Consider the following 20,088-nt stretch of genomic DNA (forward strand, 5'->3'; position numbering starts at 1 on the left):
TTTCTGTCTCTGGAACATGCCAGTCATCTGTGCCTTTGTACTTGAGGTTTCTTTTACCTTGAATGATCTTTCCCAGATCTTTGTATGGGTGTCTCCTTTGGATATCTGCATAAGTTACCTCCTCAAAGAGGCTTTTTCTGACTACCCCAACTAAAAGCTACCCCATTCCCTCAAAGCACACACAGATACACACACACTTTTGACCCATACCTCTCTTAATAGCTTTATGGAGATATAATTTACATACCATAAAATTCATCCACTTAAAATATAGAAGTCAGGGCTTCCCTGGTGGCGCAGTGGTTGAGAGTCCACTTGCCAATGCAGGGGACACGGGTTCGTGCCCCGGTCCAGGAGGATCCCACATGCCGCGGAGCAGCTGGGCCCGTGAGCCATGGCCGCTGAGCCTGCGCGTCCGGAGCCTGTGCTCCGCAACAGGAGAGGCCACAGCAGTGAGAGGCCCGCATACCGCAAAAAAAAAAAAAATATATATATATATATATAGAAGTCAAAGGTTATTAGTATATTCACAGACCAGTAACTCTCACTATAGTCAATTTTACACTTATCTATCTTATTCGTGTTGTTTCCTAGTACCAAGAACAAACTCTGGTATATAGTACAGCTCAATAGTTTTTTCGGAATAGATGACTTCATTAGCTCTAAGGTAGTTCAGGCATTCGCCTTCAATAAAATATTAGGGAAGTTCATTTGACTACCGTCAGCTCTAGAAGTATTCTTTGATGTGAGCTATGTTATTTTGTGGGCTCTCTGAAAACAGCTTAACCCATATTTGAAGAGTTATTGCAGGAAGTTACCAAAGAAAACCTTTTGATATGATGAATGCAAGTCATATACACATTTCCTTAAAAGACAGTAGTCGTCTTTTACTGACCTGACAGTTGCTGAGGAGCAAAAATGCTTTCAGAAATCCTGCTTTTCTATTTTCAAAAGTACTCTGACATTGTTTATTTGTTTGAATCTTTAAAATAGACTTTAGAATCTCTAGTACTTGTCTTATTTACTAATTATGATAATAGTGAGATATTCTTGAGATTCTGGGCATCCTCTTTCCTTGGGTTCCTTCATATGGAATATCAATTCTGAGCTTGGTTAATCTTTGTTGCCCCTTCTTCTTTATAGGCCTTGATGCGGCCTGGAAGAATTGATAGAATCATCTACGTGCCTTTACCAGATGCAGAAACAAGAAGGGAAATATTTAACTTGCAGTTTCACTCTATGCCAATCAGTAATGATGTTGATCTGAATGAACTCATCCTCCAAACAGATACGTATTCAGGAGCAGAGGTAAGATAGTTCCCCTTAAAATACCTTGGTGGGAAGAAAGCAGTGGCTTGGGGTCATTAGCAGAGAAAAGATTGCTTGATGCCAGCTGTTTTAAATAACTGTGTATTAAGTAATCTTAAAACAGGAAATATACTACATTGACAGGTAGTCACTAAATTAAATTGCATTTTACCTTGCCTCTATTATATTTCAATTGGTTTTACCTGGCTTATCTTATTTCTCAATATGTAGTCTTCAGAGAAGCAGCATAATATAGTGGAGAGAACACTGGATTAGAAGTAGAAGATTCTTCTTTTGGAGCTTTTTGTTTTTGTTTTTTGTTTGTTGGTTTGTTTGTTTTAACAACTTTATTGGAATATAATTGCTTTACAATGGTGTGTTAGTTTCTGCTTTATAACAAAGTGAATCAGTTATACATATACATATGTCCTCATATCTCTTCCCTCTTGCATCTCCCTTCCTGCCACCCTCCCTATCCCACCCCTCTAGATGGTCACAAAGCACCAAGATGATCTCCCTGTGCTATGTGACTGCTTCCCACTAGCTATCTATTTTACATTTGGTAGTGTATATATTTCCATGCCACTCTCTCACTTTGTCCTACCTTACCCTTCCCCCTCCCCATATCCTCAAGTCCATCTCTAGTAGGTCTGCATCTTTATTCCTGTCTTGCCCCAAGGTTCTTCTGACCATTTTTTTTTTTTAGATTCCATATACATGTGTTAGCATACGGAATTTGTTTTTCTCTTTCTGACTTACTTCACTGTGTATGACAGCCTGTATGACTTCACTCTGTATGACAGTCCATCCACCTCACTACAAATAACTCAGTTTCGTTCCTTTTTATGGCTGAGTAATATTCCATTGTATATATGTGCCACATCTTCTTTATCCATTCATCTGTTGATGGACACTTAGGTTGCTTCCATGTCCTGGCTATTGTAAATAGAGCTGCAATGAATATTTTGGTACATGACTCTTTTTGAATTATGGTTTTCTCAGGGTATATGCCCAGTAGTGGGATGGCTGGGTTGTGTGGTAGTTCTATTTTTAGTTTTTTAAGGAACCTCCATACTGTTCTCCATAGTGGCTGTATCAATTTACATTCCCACCAACAGTGCAAGAGGGATCCCTTTTCTCCACACCCTCTCCAGCATTTATAGTTTGTAAATTTTTTCATGATGGCCATTCTAACCAGTGTGAGATGATATCTCATTGTAGTTTTGATTTGCATTTCTCTGATGATTAATGATGTTGAGCATTCTTTCATGTGTTTGTTGGCAATGTATATATCTTCTTTGGAAAAATGTCTGTTTAGGTCTTCTGCCCATTTTTGGATTGGGTTGTTTGTTTTTTTGAAATTGAGCTGTATGAGTTGCTTGTATGTTTTGGAGATTAATCCTTTGTCAGTTGCTTCAATTGCAAATATTTTCTCACATTCTGAGGGTTGTCTTTTCGTCTTGTTTATAGTTTCCTTTGCTGTACAAAAGCTTTTAAGTTTCATTAGGTCCCATTTGTTTATTTTTGTTTTTATTTCCATTTCTCTAGGAGGTGGGTCCAAAAGGATCTTGCTGTGATTTATGTCATAGAGTGTTCTGCCTATGTTTTCCCCTAAGAGTTTGATGGTGTCTGGCCTTACATTTAGGTCTTTAATCCATTTTGAGTTTATTTTTGTGTATGGTGTCAGGGAGTGTTCTAGTTTCATTCTTTTACATGTAGCTGTCCACTTTTCCCAGCACCACTTATTGAAGAGGCTGTCTTTTCTCCGCTGTATATTCTTGCCTCCTTTATCAAAGATAAGGTGACCATATGTGTGTGGGTTTATCTCTGAGCTTTCTATCCTGTTCCATTGATCTATGTTTCTGTTTTTGTGCCAGTACCATACTGTCTTGATTACTGTAGCTTTGTAGTATAGTCTGAAATCAGGGAGTCTGATTCCTCCAGCTCCCTTTTTCTTTCTCAAGATTGCTTTGGCTATTCGGGGTCTTTTGTGTTTCTATACAAATTGTGAAATTTTTTGTTCTAGTTCTGTGAAAAATGCCAGTGGTAGTTTGATAGGGATTACATTGAATCTGTAGATTGCTTTTGGTAGTAGAGTCATTTTCACAGTGTTGATTCTTCCAATCCAAGAACATGGTATATCTCTCCATCTATCTGTATCATCTTTAATTTCTTTCATCAGTGTCTTATAGTTTTCTGCATACAGGTCTTTTGCCTCCTTAGGTAGGTTTATTCCTAGATATTTTATTCTTTTTGTTGCAATGGTAAATGGGAGTGTTTTCTTGATTTCGCTTTCAGATTTTTCATCATTAGTGTACAGGAATGCCAGAGATTTCTGTGCATTAATTTTGTATCCTGCTACTTCACCAAATTCATTGATTAGCTCTAGTAGTTTTCTGGGATCATCTTTAGGATTCTCTATGTATAGTATCATGTCATCTGCAAACAGTGACAGCTTTACTACTTCTTTTCCAATTTGGATTCCTTTATTTCTTTTTCTTCTCTGATTGCTGTGGCTAAAACTTCCAAATCTATGTTGAATAATAGTGGTGAGAGTGGGTAACCTTGTCTTGTTCCTGATCTTAGTGGAAATGGTTTCAGTTTTTCACCATTGAGGATGATGTTGGCTGTGGGTTTGTCATATATGGCCTTTATTCTGTTGAGGAAAGTTCCCTCTATGCCTACTTTCCAGAGGGTTTTTAATCATAAATGGGTGTTGAATTTTGTCAAAAGCTTTCTCTGCATCTATAGAGATGATCATATGGTTTTTCTCCTTCAGTTTGTTAATATGGTGTATCACGTTGATTGATTTGCGTATATTGAAGAATCCTTGCATTCCTGGAATAAACCCCACTTGATCGTGGTGTATGATCCTTTTAATGTGCTCTTGGATTCTGTTTGGTATTATTTTGTTGAGGATTTTTCCATCTATGTTCATCAGTGATATTAGCCTGTAGTTTTCTTTCTTTGCGACATCTTTGTCTGGTTTTGGTATCAGTGTGATGGTGGCCTCGTAGAATGAGTTTGGGAGTGTTCCTCCCTCTGCTGTATTTTGGAAGAGCTTGAGAAGGATAGGTGTTAGCTGTTCTCTAAATGTTTAATAGAATTCGCCCATGAAGCCATCTGGTTGTGGGCTTTTGTTTGTTGGAAGATTTTTAATCACTGTTTCAATTTCAGTGCTTGTGATTGGTCTGTTTATGTTTTCTGTTTCTTCCTGGTTCAGTCTCAGAAGGTTGTGCATTTCTAAGAATTTGTCCATTTCTTCCAGATTGTCCATTTTATTGGCATAGAGTTGCTTGTAGTAATCTCTCATGATCTTTTGTATTTCTGCAGTGTCAGTCGTTACTTCTCCTTTTTCATTCTATTGATTTGAGTCTTCTCCCTTTTTTTCTTGATAAGTGTGGCTAATGGTTTATCAATTCTGTTTATCTTCTCAAAGAACCAGCTTTTAGTTTTTATTGATCTTTGCTGTCATTTCCTTCATTTCTTTTTCATTTATTTCTGATCTGATCTTTAGATTTCTTTCCTTCTGCTAACTTTGGGGTTTTTTTGTTCTTCTTTCTCTAATTGCTTTAGCTGTAAGGCTAGATTGTTTATTTGAGGTGTTTCTTGTTTCTTAAGGTAGAGTTGTATTGCTATAAACTTCCCTCTTAGAACTGCTTTTGCTGCATCCCATAGCTTTTGGGTCATTGTGTTTTCATTGTCATTTGTTTCTATGACAAATGACTTCCTCTTTGATTTCTTTTTTTTTTTTATTTTTTTTTCTTTTTGCGGTATGCGGGCCTCTCACTGTTGTGGCCTCTCCCATTGCGGAGCACAGGCTCCGGACGCGCAGGCCCAGCGGCCATGGCTCACGGGCCCAGCCGCTCCGCGGCATATGGGATCCCCCCAGACCGGGGCACGAACCCGTATCCCCTGCATCGGCAGGCGGACTCCCAACCACTGCGCCACCAGGGAGGCCCCCTTCTTTGATTTCTTGAGTGATCTCTTGGTTATTAAGTAGTGTGTTGTTTAGCCTCCATGTGTTTGTATTTCTTACAGATTTTTTCCTGTAATTGATATCTAGTCTCATAGCGTTGTCGTTGGAAAAGATACTTGATATGATTTCAGTTTTCTTAAATTTACCAAGGTTTGATTTGTGACCCAAGATATGATCTATCCTGGGGAATGTTCCATGAGCACTTGAGAAGAATGTGTATTCTGTTGTTTTTGGATGGAATGTCCTATAAATATCAGTTAAGTCCATCTTGTTTAATGTATCCTTTAAAGCTTGTGTTTCCTTATTTATTTTCATTTTGGATGATCTGTCCATTGGTGAAAGTGGGGTGTTAACGTCCCCTACTATGATTGTGTTACTGTCGATTTCCCCTTTTATGGCTGTTCGTATTTACCTTATGTATTGAGGTGCTCCTATGTTGGGTGCATAAATATTTACAATTGTTATATCTTCTTCTTGGATTGATCCCTTGATCATTTTGTAGTGTCCTTCTTTGTCTCTTGTAATAGTCTTTGTTTTAAAGTCTATTTTGTCTGATATGAAAATTGCTACTCCAGCTTTCTTTTGATTTCCATTTGCATGGAATATCTTTTTCCATCCCCTCACTTTCAATCTGTATGTGTCCCTAGGTCTGAAGTGGCTCTCTTGTAGACAGCATATATACGGGTCTTGTTTTTGTATCCATTCAGCCAGTCTAGAGGCTTTTTGATACAGCAGCTTCCAACCAGTTATACACATCTCTGAACTTTGATTGCTTTACCCTATCAAATGGAAATGGTGTACAACTTGCCCTACTGTTTTCTCATAGAGATCATAAAAATGAGATTAAGATATCACGTAAGCACTCTGAAATACAAAAGACTTGGCAGAAAGATTTTATTATTATCTTTTAAGATTTGGGAAAATTATCTCAGTCTACAAAGATTCTCTCATAAAAAGCATAAAAGTGACAGCCTGTCTGTCCTTAATAGTAAAAGTATACTCTCAACAAGAATAGCAAGACCTCTGTGAAAATATGAAAATTTTAAGTATGGGAAATAAATAAATATTTTTTCTGTCCTTAGCAACTCTTTACTTAGGCTGTTTTTATTTACAGAATAAAATTCCATTAAACTATTTGTGCAGCTTTTCTACAAGTATATCTTAAGAAAAATTTGGACTATATATTCCTCAACACAGAAATGTCTTCTGAATACCACTGATATGGGTCTGTACTGGGAAATTAACACTTTCTTAAGTAAGAAGCTGTAGATTCCTTTCATTCTGAATTATCCAGCAGGCTGGGACTCCACATTCTGTTTTGCTTGCTATTACTTTTTATCTGTTATTTTTTATCTGTCTTCTGTAAAAACCAAAGAGATTAACACATAACAGATCATTAGCGGTACTCAGAGAGGCTTGTATGTAAATTTACATGTGGAATTGGATTTAGTATATCATGTAGTCATAGCTAATAACAACAACCAAAATAAATCTCAATTCTACTCACTGTTTTTTTCAACTAGTAACTATGTATGTTTCATTTCCTCCCTTTAAATTTTTAAATTCCACTGGGGTGGAAAATCCATGTAGAAAGTAGCTTGAGAGCAGTTAAAGTGCATTCACCTTTAAAGTCCTGTCTGAAACAGTGATCTTTATTAGCATCTCTGTGGCATGACCATCCATTAAGCTAAAATGAACATACAGTTACTGCTAACTGACTGCTCCAGCATTTCTAGAATTTAGTTTTTGGTGTGAGACCAAGGGCTGTATATGATATGTCAGTTTACAGGAAGTAGGCAGGAAAAGAAACCATAAATCTTTCACTTGAGTTGAGTGAAGTGGAAGAGTAGTTAACAAGGTATAAATATGCCTTTCTCACTTTGAAATAATTCATGGTAGTAACACAGAAGTGCAAAACAAAAAGCAAAGCCAGTGAGGTCCTGTCTGGCTGAAAGGTAAAAACTCACTTGGTACCAGGAATTATTGTACCAGCTTACTAGTTCTTATGTAGTACATGTCTAATTCAGTCTGAAATATAAGCAAATTCATTTCTGATTAATTTTTATATCAGATTTTCTAAAAATAGTCCCAGAGAAAGTAGCAGAAAATTCTGTCCCTCAGTTTACGTTTTTATGTCCCATATGGCTTGGGTGAGGGAAGGGTATCTTACTGTGGTCCTAGTTATAATCAGTATATTATTACAACTTCATAGACATTTATTCCAGAGCCATATCTTAGTAATTCTAGGCTTTTCAATTTGGACAAGGCAGGTTTGTTCCACATTTTTTGTTTTGGGTGGAGGGTTTGGTCTGAATATTTAAGTAATTCACACAGGTGCCTTATTGTTTGAGGAAAAATATTATCTTTTTAAAGTCTCAAAATCAATAGGAAATTTAAGATAGATTAAACAGCTTCACATAAAATATAAGATCTCTCATCTTTTTTTCTTCTATCAGAAGTAAAATGGCACAACAATGTTTGAAAGCCAGAATTAGTTTTGATTTTTTTTTTTTTTTTTTTTTTTTTTTTGGCTGCATTGGGTCTTCATTGCTACAAGGGCTTTCTCTAGTTGCAGCGAGTGGGGGCTACTCTTCGTTGCGGTGAGTGAGCTTCTCATTGCGGTGGCTTCTCCTGCTGCGGAGCACGGGCTCTAGGTGCCCGGGCGTCAGTAGTTGTGGCACATGGGCTTAGTTGCCCCGAGGCATGTGTGATCTTCCCAGACTGGGACTCGAACCCGTGTCCCCTGCTTTGGCAGGCAGATTCTTAACCACTGTGCCACTGGGGAAGTCCCTGATAGGTTTTTAAATAGTAAAACAAACTCAAAGCTTGAACCTCAGTCATCTGATACCTACAGGCTCAGTGCTTTACCACTGATGTAACTAGTTTATTTCTTCCCCCAGCAAGGCTATATCCTTCAGCACAGAACCTACTACATAGTACATACTTAACAAACATTTAATGAACTGAAAAAAAGTTAGATTTAGGAAAAATAGACTTTCCCTTCTCATTTGTCATAGAGGAACCTTCTTGTAGCAATGCACCCTGCTATAGGCACAGCCTCTTTTTCAGAGTTGGGGTGTCTCTGTGGGCACTTTTGGTATAAAAATGAAACTACTGACTCAGTTAATTGTCTTCATGGGAGAGTAGTATATTCAGTATTATGTAAAATTAATTTTATTTGACTGTACAGTATCAGCTATACGAACAAGAATTTGGCTGGGTGAGCCAGAAATGAGGAAATTGCTGACACTGTTTTTTAGAAACATAAAATGTTTATTTTAACTGTAGTGAATATTTTATTTTTATTTTTAATTAAAAAGTTGTTTAGAATGTTTAGGATGGAGATGATACTGGCACTCATTAAAGGACTGGGATAGGAGGGTTAATTTTTAAAAATATTTTCTTGTCACCTGGTGCTTTTGCCAGGTCAACATTGTTCTGTAAAAGCTTACAGACACCCAAAGTTTGAAGTAGCTCCTTCTACCCTTCTGAGTTACTTCATTTTCCCTCCTTGGAGAGGGTATACAAGGAATTAAAGCATTATTTTAATCCTCAGGAGAGTCCCAAGAGGAAGTTTGTCACCAGCTGAAAAGGGAATGTGGTCCCTAGGGAGCAGCCTCTAAGGAGCGGCTGAAGCGAGCGGCATCCTTCAGCCATCTCTGCCGCCTGCTGCTCTCCCGTGGCCAGAACCTCATTGTCTTTGGCTTCTTGGCTGTAGCTCCCAGTTAATGGAAAAACATGTTGCCATTTAAAAGCAGATGGGAATTCACTTCAGGAGGAAATAAAAAGTCATTTTTGGTTATAGCTATTGTTTTCTTTTGCCTTTGATTTTTGTTTTTTAAGTTATTTGTAGCATATTCCACTTCATGTATTTGTCTTATATCAAATTATCCTAGTTCCTTTAAGAAAACGTTTATCTTACCCACTGACAGGAAATCAGCAGTCACAACTATATGCATGTGAAGCCATGACTGGGCCCATTACCCATGTGCCATGTGCTTGAGGACAGAGGTGATGAATAAGATACATAATTTCCTCTCTGTATAGGAATTTGCTAACACAGGCTGACAATATCTAAAATTTGGATTGAATGTTTATTTGCATTTGGATGTTATCCTCCTTTTAGTGCTTATCTCATTAAAACTGACAGACTCTCTAAGAGCCAGGTATCAGCTGTACATTTTATAAATAATATAGGCAATGATAGCATTTATTTCATATATCAAGATTTGAGAATTCAACTTTCAAGAGAGGCAATAAAGTAGGGGAAAAAAAAGAATTTTAATGCTGCAGTTGAGTAGACTTTTAATCGAATTGTAGCTCTTTTCTCTCTGGGTGGTTACAGGCAAGTTACTTAACTTCTTTGAACCTCAGTTTCCTCATTTATAAGATATCTATGTGACTGAAATTGTTTTGAGGGTTAAATGAGATAATAAATGTAAAAGCACCAAGAAACAAGGCCTGACACATAAGGAGTGCTTCATAAATGTTATCTCCCTTCATCCTTTCCTCATTTTATCAGTTCAGTATTTATATTTACCACTACAGTATTGGATAATGCTGCCATTAGGCAGTTTTCATTGTCTCAATAACCAGATAATTTATCTGAAATTATTATTTATAATATGAGTTTGCCTCTTAGTCTTTTCTTCAAAACCTAAAAATCTACTTTATATGGTGATTTTTAGGGTCTAAATCTAGCTCTAGCAATTTGTTAGAGTTAAATAATTTCACATTAATTTTTCAGAAAGCTTTAACTTCATGTAAATTTAGTGTACTTATCTCTATTTTACTAAAGTGATGTGTCTTGCCCTGAATTCTGTTTTATAGTCTAGGCCCTCCTGGGTCTCATAATAGCTCAAGGTCTTCATGCCAGCTTGACATTAAAAAATCACCTTCCAGTTTGCCTCTTTAATTCAAGAAGCGTTCCTTTCACTGTGCTTGAGTTATTGTAGCTAATAAAGGGAAAGGCTTAAATTACTTTTCTATCTTGCTGATTATTATTCCTTCTGATAGCCTCTCTCTTTCCTCCTACCCAGTGAAAACAGAAGGAGCAATTATAACCACGTAGGATATCTGTACTCTTCCTACATGAAGCCTCTTGTAACTGTTTTCCCTAATCTAAAAGTCAGGATCAATGTACTAGAACCTGGCATAGATTGACTCTATATGACCAGCCTAACAACACATCTAAGATAGGACTAAAGATCCTAAGGCAGGACAGGACACGTTCTGGCCTGGTCTCAGGCTCCTGAGTAGTGCTGATAGAGAGCAGCCAGCAGTGGTGTTCCTATCTCAGAGGGAAGCAGGGCACTGCAGGACTTGGCAACCTCCTGTAGACACACGTGCAGTCTGCTTGTCCCGCCTTATCAGAAACTGCCCTATGAAATCATGCTGTTGTCACCAGCTGGTCTGCTGTTCTTAATTTGAGATCTTTGTTCTCTCTACTCTTTCTTGTGCATTTACCCTAAAATTCTATATCTCTAGCCCAGAATTTCAAAGTACTCTTTGTTTATACAACCTACTGAAATCACTGCTTTGTCATAAAACCATCATGACAACCCCACCCAGAAATGGCTTCTCCTTTTGAACTCCTTTACTCTGATTTCTGTTTCACTTGTTTAGCTCTTAGGATATTTTTGTGGTTATTTTAATATGAGCAGCCACCTCATGTCCCGTCCCCTTCCCCACTCCGCCCCCGGCCCCCCGCAAACAAACTGTAAGATTCTCTATGGCAGAAACCAGGTTTTCTACTTCTTGGAGTCCAGCAAAGCAACCATTCTGTCCACTGAATCAGTGGACATTAATGTTGGATGGGTGATTTATGTGTTGACTCTAAGTAATTCAGATGAACAAAAATATCAGTTTTAACATTCACTAAAGCAACACTTCTGGTTTTAAACTTTTTTTATATATATATACGTTATCTGAGTGCCTAACACTATGAGAACACTGCTGTAGCAAAAGAACTAGAGCCAAGCAAAAACAATTGATTTGTCTGAAGTCCCACAGCAAATAAGGGACAGACCCAGAACCAGAACCTGGATCTTTCACCAGAACCTGGATCTTTCAACTCCTCCTGAAAGGCTCTTCCTGCCTCTGAGTCAACAGAAGAATCATAGAAATGGTTTCTTAGTTCCCCTTAACATCTCTGAAACTTTGATAAAGATTTGCCTGCTCTTGTGGACAGTGGATATGAAACATCTTTACATTTTTTTATATGTACTTTTCTGACAGTTGTCTTTAGCTACCTCGATGTCATCTTTGCAAAAATTGTAAGCTACTTGAAGTTAGGAGCTATGTTTTCCTTTATTCACTTACAGTATTTACCAGGTATTGTGAATAAGGTCTTCAGTTCAGAGGGAAAGACATATAAACAACTAAGTTCTGTATAATGTGTTTTATGTGGCATGATGTAATGATGTGCACAATACTAGGGGAGAAAGAAGAGGATGTAACTCACACTAACTGGGATTGAAGGTGGGGATAGTTGATCTGAGTCTTAATAGGTGAATAGGAGTTCCCAAAGTAGAGTAGAGCTGGAAAGGGGAGCATGCCTGGCATACAGAAAGGCAGAGATGCATAAAAGAACATAGTGTGTTCTAGATTCAGTTAAAGTTTAAAATATGAGTAGAAAAAGAGTCTGAGAGTGGAAGTAGTAAGTGATAAAGCAGGAAAAGTAGGTCAGACAAATGTGAAGGACCTTGCACATCATCTGGACTTGTTTTTCTCCTTTAAGCCGTGGAGAACCATTGAAGAATTTAATAAGAAATATTGTGGTCAGATTTGTGTGTTTGAAAGATTGGTGGCATTTGTGTCCAAGGCCACCACTAGCTTAGCCTATGGAGCACCTTTACGTGAATTAGAAAAAGATGCTCCTTTACCCCACTTGGTGACAGATTCCTGCAAGGGCAAAAGGCTTGTCAAGCAGAGCATGAGCTTTCATGAAAGTCCCTATTTCATTAAGTCCTTATTCACCCCCTCAGCTGGGCATCCTTGTATATGCACAACCTTCACATCCATACAGGGTCGTCTCATTTTTTGGCTTATCCACCTTTAAATATCCCCCACAGTGCCTACTAGCACAGTACCTCATATAAAGTTTATATGTATTCATCAAATAAATAAATTTAGATTTTAATACCAAGTAGATAAACTACTTTCTGTGACTTTAAGATTTGCCTCATGAGCCCTTGGACAAATATGTTTTGTGAATGGGATAAATGGGAATTTAAAGATGTCTTTTGTACAACATTAGCACGTTAAACCTGCCATGAGGTGCAGCACCTGATATGAATGGCCAAAATATTAAAAGTCAGTTGGATTATGTCTTCTGAGCCATATTACCACTTGTAACTTTGAATATAAGCTCCTAGGGCAAGTACCTCACCTCTGCAGCTCTGTTCAATGGCTAAAATGTAGCTACCCTGTTGTAAATGAATCATGATAAAACCTTCCAGAGCAAAAATCAGATACACTAAAAGCTTATATTTAGACTGTAACTTTTAAGCTAGTCCTCCAACCCTCTCCCTTACCGTTTGGTAAAAACCAAGACCTAGACTTCAGTCCCATCTTGACCATTTACTGCAGTATTAGTTTGGCCAAATCAGTTATCATCTCTAGAGCTCAGTTCTCGTATTTTAATAAGGGAGTAGAAATAACGGTCTTTATGATCCTTTCTAGTGCTAAAAATGTGTGCCTGTATACCTGTCATAGATTAGATTAATTGTATAAGGAATTCTTTAGGGGTTGGACCTCCAGGGACAGATAACATGGTTATGTTTTCCTTACAATGCTTCTAGAAATCTGAGATCTTGGGGTTGTGGTCAGTGTCTCTGTGAATACTTGCTTCTGTAGCCTAGAGATCCTAATCATGGCACCAGAGGAATGGGAACCTTGAACGACTCTGACAGTTCATAGAATTCAGATTTTAATAAAATTCTCCTAGGAATTCCCTGGCAGCCTAGTGGTTAGGACTCCATGCTTTCACTGCCGAGGGCCCCAGTTCAATCCCTTGTCTGGGAACTAATATCATGTAAGTTGCATGGCATGGCCAAAAAAAAAAAAAAAAAAAAAAAAAAACTCCTTAGCAAACTTTAACAATTTTCCACTGAATGGAAATGAAAGTTTTAGTTGCTCAAGAGATTCCCATGCCCAGTGATTTTTTTTTTTTCCTGATACTTTTGGTTTTTCTGCTTTTCACCTTCCTTAAGAACAGCAAGTCAAGTTCAATATCTATGATTCTGGAGATGTTAGGATAAAAAATCTTATAAAACAGAAATACGCATCAGCCCACTTTTTCCCTAGACTCTTTGTTAGGAAAGTAAGGAAAAGCTACAAAGTTATAATGTTCATTTTAACTTACAGTTTTTAAAACTTAGTATGGAAATGTAACATTCTCTATATTTCCAAACATGAACTTCTACTTAAATTGGCAATAAAAAGAACCTTAATTCAGCTTACCTGAGGTCTATTTTAGATAGGATGTTCACACCAAGCAAATCATCCTCCAGAACACCTTGTGCTGCCATACCTGTATTACTGACTCCTTGCCAGGTGTTTAAAACTGCTGTCAGATTACAAAAAGCATTAGTCAGAAAGGAAATGAATATTGAATGAGAGGCTGGCTGGCAACAAACTTAATACAGCATTTTATTACTGAAAGTATAAAGTACTGAAGCCCCTTTATAAAGAGAAGCAGTATGTCAAGGCAACAAGTTCATCAAGACCTACCTGATAATCTAGTCCCCAAGCCTGGTATCCAGGCTAAATAAGTATCTATGAAGAATTACTCAGGCCAATAATAATGGCATTTTAACATTCCACCTTGTTTCTCCTCGTCCAAATTCTGTCTCTCTATTGACTCATGCTGGTTCTCCAGAATTTTTGTACAGACATTTAATCTTTGCTTCTTCATCTTCAAATGTGTGATAAATTTGGGGGGGGGGGAGGTTCTACCAACTTGAAAGGAACTCATGATTTTAAAAAGATGTGTAGGGACTTCCCTGGCGATCCAGTGGTTAAGACTTTGCCTTCCAATGCAGGAGCTACGCGTTCGATCCCTGGTCGGGGAGCTAAGATCCCGCGTGCCTCGAGGCCAAAAATCCAAAACATAAATCAGAAGTAATATTGTAACAAATTCAGTAAAGACTTTTAAAAAATGGTCCACATCATAATTAATTAATTAATTAATTAAAGGATTGTAAAGCATGGTACTAATTCTATAGTATAGATTCTGGTAGAGTTGGATATTTTTGTTTGGTTATTTGAGGTGAAGGTAGGCTAATTTCTAGTAATGATCCTAATTGATCTGTATACGAAAAGTATGCCACCAATGTAAGGGAAAACTTTTTCTTCTTTTATGAACAGTTTGTACTATGTGCAACTGGATTACAGTTAAGCAAATGAGTTACGGAATGAGAAATATCTAAATCCAAATGCCAGGTCTGACCATTTCCTAGATTGTGACCAGTTTCCTTATTATGTAAATTATGTGAGAGATCTCTCCTTTATAGATCTGTTGTCCAGAATAGATGAAATGATTCATATAATAAGTAATGTGTGTACTTATCCTAGTACATATAGCAAGTGCTCAATAAATCATTTTTGTTATTTTTTTATAAATCAGCAAAATCAATTTAATTGATATCTAATATAAAGAATTTACAATTTGCTTAATTTTTCCATATTTTGTTCCCTTATATCTTATGAATACGCATGAGTGTTTCATGTGTATGTCATGTTTTTAGTTTTGGTGGTGTGTTCTTTAAATTCAAACTATATTTCATACTTACATTCAGCATTTATTTCATCTGATTTATATTTATAAACATCTGTAATTCCTATTTTTATTTGTTCCTTTTTAAGCATGTATACTATTTTTTTGCTTTCAAGTGTAAAGCTAATGTTTATTTTCAAACTGTCTACATAATATCCCTATTTTAGTATATCTGTTAAGGTAATAACTAGTTCCTTGCATACGACTTAAATTTTTTTATATAAATTTATTTATTTTATTTATTTATTTTTGGCTGCGTTGGGTCTTACTTGCTGCGCACGAGCTTTCTCTAGTTGCGGTGAGCGGGGGCTACTCTTCTTTGCCGAGTGTGGGCTTCTCATTGCGGTGGCTTCTCTTGTTGTGGAGCACGGGCTCTAGGCGCACGGGCTTGAGTAGTTGCGGCTCGTGGTCTCTAGAGCGCAGGCTCAGTAGTTGTGGCCCACGGGCTTAGTTGCTCCGCGGCATGTGGGATCTTCCCAGTCCAGGGCTCGAACCCGTGTCCCCTGCATTGTCAGGCGGATTCTTAACCACTGTGCCACCAGGGAAGCTCACGACTTAATTTTTAATGTAAGTTTTATTAATTAAAAAGAAAAAAAATAGTGAACCTAGCATTTCTACTAGAATGATGATTTAGGAAATACGCATACCTAATTCGTATGCCCTTTCATTTTAGCTAAGGGTTGCACCTGAGTGCTTAAGTAAGTCTCAGAAATCGAACACTAAGGACAAAAGTACTGCAGGTATGTCATGTGGTGTTTGACGGTGACATAGGGATGTTCTTATTCTTCATCCTCAAGAGACAGTAACTCTGAGTTCTCAAAGGTATCATTTTATTAAAATGTTGCTAAAACTCTATAAAATAGTTGTTTAGAGTTGCACTGCATTCATTAAATTGTTCTTAAACATAACCTCTACTGTGTTTCAGGGATTTAAAAACTGAATCTAATCTTGCCTTAGGCTTGAAAGAAAAGTAGAAAGAATAAAGATTTGCATGTCTCTCTTTTGTCTATGTTTTTAACCTCCAACTATTATTCCTGGTGTTCTTTAATAATAGCTAGCTCTCTTTTCGTTTAAAATCTGGAAAATGGGTTTTGCTTTTATATTTGTAGGAAAGTTCCCCTGTTCATTTAGAAGAAAAAAAAAAGAATTAGGTATAATCCACATGCCACTTTTATGATTTTGAAAGTTCCAAATCATAAATTAGTCATTTTCTCTTTTTGTTCAGAATTACAAAAAAAAAATCACTTAAACTGTTTTTGGCATTTGGACAAGACCTTCTTTCAGTGATAGCAAAAGTAGCCCATTGGCATATTTTTATTCACTTTAAAAGAATCCTTAAGGAGTGGTTTTATATTTAAAAGCAAGAATTGTATTTAGTTTACCTAGCATTAACTTCTTGCCAGAATTCTTAAAAATATGAAAGGTCAAACAAACACTCTGAACAATAGTAGTCCCCAGCATTTCTTTTTTCTTTTCTTCTCTGTGTCATAAATCTGGTCAGAACTGGAGTTTAGTGGGTAGATGAATCAAAAGTTGTCAATTCAAAGTGAACTTTCTTGTTGTACAGCTGAATTGGTCATAATGAGCATGAAGTTTGCATGCATGCACGCATTTCATTCATGGCTTCTACCATTTCATTCATGGCTTCCTTGTAGTTTAATAATAGACGTTTATGCTATAAAATTAATAGGGTGCACCTGCTGTGTACAGCACAACAAAACTTTTTGCCATGTCTAGTTTATTTTTGAACCCTATAGGGATAGTTTCATGAGTAAATTATACCCTCAGTACTTTTAAATTACATATTTTAAAGAAATATTTCTTTACAAAATTTTAGAACATTTATTATATAAAGCAAGTTACATTAATATTTTCATTCACTTTGTACTTGTATATAAAATTATAAATCAATAATTGAATTTTAGGAACATAATAAAATAACTCAAGTAAGTATAAGACTTGGTTGATATTATACAACCTTCTAAATTATGTAAAAATTGAAACATATCGAAGTCCAACTGGAACATGATCTGGCTTATTATAAAGTCTGGTTTAATGTGGGCATGTCTTGGATCCTACCCCAAGTGGTTTATTGCAATTAGTACCCTAAAACCTCAATATAATAATTTTTTCTATAATAATATCTTATAGCATAAAGTAATATATAAGTATGTTCTGTATTATTTTGAACTTTTATGTTTGCTACTCCTGTAGTGATATATCCTGAGGACCTCCAAGGCCTAAATATAACTTTTACAGGTGTTTGAAGAATCAGGTGACTTGCTGGCTGAACCAGCTACATCTGTAAAGCTTTGTTTAAATATAGCTCTACATGTAAACTGATCATGCCTTATAAGCTAACCACCCATGAAGACTGTATGTTTTCTTCTTTGGTAGACAATACTTTAGGTGATCAATATATAATCCACATTTATAGTCATATAATAGGCAAAATGTAGAATAAAGTAGAAGAGAATATTTCTCTCATTTTATGTGCTTCACAGAGAGACCCACAGGCTGATTGGGAGAAAACAAAAAAACAAAAAGAGAGTGAGAGAGAGAGGTCTTAGTGCCTGATAAGCTTGAAGTTTTCTTTCCTCTTTTTCCTGATAGTAATTGCTTATAATTTTTTAAAGAGTCACTATGAACTAAATTCTGTCCCTGCAAAATTTACATGTTGAAGCCCTAACCCCCAGTGTGGCAGTATTTGAAGATAAAGCATATAAGGAAAGGAAGTAACTAGCATTAAATGAAGTGATAGAGTAGGGTCCTAATAAAGCATCCTGAATGTACAGAGGGAAGGCCATGTGAGGTTACTATGATATTTGCGGCTGTCTGCAAGACAGGAGAAGAGCCCTCACCAGGAACTGACCATGATGGCATGCAGTCTCAGACTTCCAGCCTCTGGGTTGTGGGAAAATAAATTTCTATTGCTTCAGTCACCCAGTCTATGGTATTTTGCTATGGCAGCCCAAACTGACAGAGACAGAGTCCATTACACCTCACATCATTATAGCACAGATCATGTTCTATTTTTTACTTCTTTTTTCTAACAAAGATGATTTCTGTTAATTTGTAGTCATTAATTTCATCCTGAATTGTCTTTGAGAATCAGATGAGTATAGGCAGTTCCTAGTTTACAAGAAGTTTGCTCTAAGTTGCCTTTGGAGAATTCAAAATAACATTTATTTCAAGCAGTGCTTCCAGAAGCATTGGTGGATAGTTTCCAAGCAAGCCCCCTGACATGTCTTACACCCTAGTATAGGTAACCTAACAGTAGTAGGCATAAGTTTTAGATCCTGGAGGAAGAACATGCACTATTAGAGCCAACCAAAGGAAAAGGGGAGGTTTTTTTTTTTCTTTTCTAGGCACAGAGCCAGTCCTTTGCAAGATTAGGTTAGACAAAGTTTGTCATCACTTTATCTATTTGTATAACTTTTCACCCTTCATCTTCTAAGATCCCCAGCATCCTCTTGACCTACTTTTCTGAGTTCTTTATTTTGACAGTCTCAATCACTTGTCTGGTTGGAACAGTCTGATTAAATCAATTCACTACATAATGCCAAATAATCAAGAACACTTCTAGAGGTATCTGCATTTTTTAAAAATTTTACTTTCCCAAATGAATCTCTTAACTGGTGGATTTGGGGGTTATATAAAAAAAAGTAAATAGAAAAGAACTCAGAAGTATTCTAGTCTACTTTCTATAGCTTTTCTTGCTCTTTAACCCTTTACCTTTCCTCTTCTGCTGACTTTCAAGGTACTTAAAGGGTTTTACAAGGCTCCTTGTAAAAAAGGATTTATTCTACAGCAAAAATTTTTACACATCCATTGAACATAAACAGATTTATAATTTGCTGAAAGGACTTCCAATCTTTTCTGTTATATGCAGTTACATTTTGACATGGTTATACTAACATTGCATGACACATTTTATTGACTCCATCGTATTAGTCTACTCTCATCTTAAACACTGCTATTCCATTTTACTGAGCCTTATTAGCTTCAGGGACTTTGCAGTGGAAGCTGAAAGGAAGGTAATAGTAATAGAAACTTCTGTAGTAAGTGATTTTGTAATTGGAAAATATTTATATTTTAGAGAATAGTTTAAAGCTGACTCTAAAAGCACCAGGGTTCTTTGAGGTTGTCTCAAGGCCAGGTCATAGGAGCAAACAGTAGGAAGAATCCTAGGGCCCCGCACCTGGACTTCATTGGGGGGAGCAGCTCCATTTAATCTGTAAGATTTTGTTTTATAACAGGGATTTGTCTCTAAAAAATTTTCGGTTTAAGGCTCCAATTTAAGAGGAAATTCATAGTTAAAAATATTAAAAACTGGGAATTTCCCCCACAAGCACCAAAAAGACAACTGAGTTAAAGAATAAAATTAATAACCAATTTCTGCCCCTTGTAAGAAGTTTTTCTTTGTTAGACATTTTTATACAAAATTTTTGGAAATGTATTAGAAGGCATCAATTAAAGAATTTCCAAAGAAAAATATTTATAAATATTTGGTCACCAATTCTTAAACATGACCCCTAAAACTAGGACATACATGCTTAAGATCATATTTTTCTAGTATTTGTATACAAAATCTGAAAAGTACCATTTTCTATTAACAAAGGGCCAAAATTCTCTCTTTTTTTTTTAAGTGATGCATTTTTATAGCTTGAAAGCTATATATGGGAATCATATCTCCAAACATTTATCTCACTAGAAAAATTAGAACTATTTCTTCTACATTACTAAAAGATATGCTTTTAATAGCTAGAATTATCTCTTACATAGCATTTTTAATTTTATTAATAGATTTTATTTTTGAGCAATTTTAGGCTTACAGAAAAATAAGTGGAAAATATAGAGTTTCCATTTACCGTCTCACCTCCTCCTCCTAATTTCCCTTATTATCTTTAATTATTGTGATATATTTATTGAAATTGTTGAGCCAGTATTGATAGAGGGGTTTTTTATTATTATTTATTTATTTATTTATAGGCTGCATTGGGTGTTCATTGCTGCACGTGGG

The 20,088-nt window shown here is 36.4% G+C and overlaps 1 protein-coding gene across 1 annotated transcript in view; it reads left to right on the plus strand.

Moving 5' to 3' along the window:
- The window catches only part of AFG2A (AFG2 AAA ATPase homolog A), a 348,297-nt gene that overhangs the window by 286,172 nt on the left and 42,037 nt on the right, over positions 1–20,088 (plus strand). Inside the window, exon 15 of the mRNA XM_060105705.1 lies at positions 1,144–1,308. Coding sequence (XP_059961688.1) covers positions 1,144–1,308 — 165 coding nt within the window. The remainder of the gene's footprint in view (positions 1–1,143; positions 1,309–20,088) is intronic.

Source organism: Mesoplodon densirostris, chromosome 1 (genome assembly GCF_025265405.1).
Source record: "Mesoplodon densirostris isolate mMesDen1 chromosome 1, mMesDen1 primary haplotype, whole genome shotgun sequence".
NCBI lineage: Eukaryota > Metazoa > Chordata > Mammalia > Artiodactyla > Ziphiidae > Mesoplodon > Mesoplodon densirostris.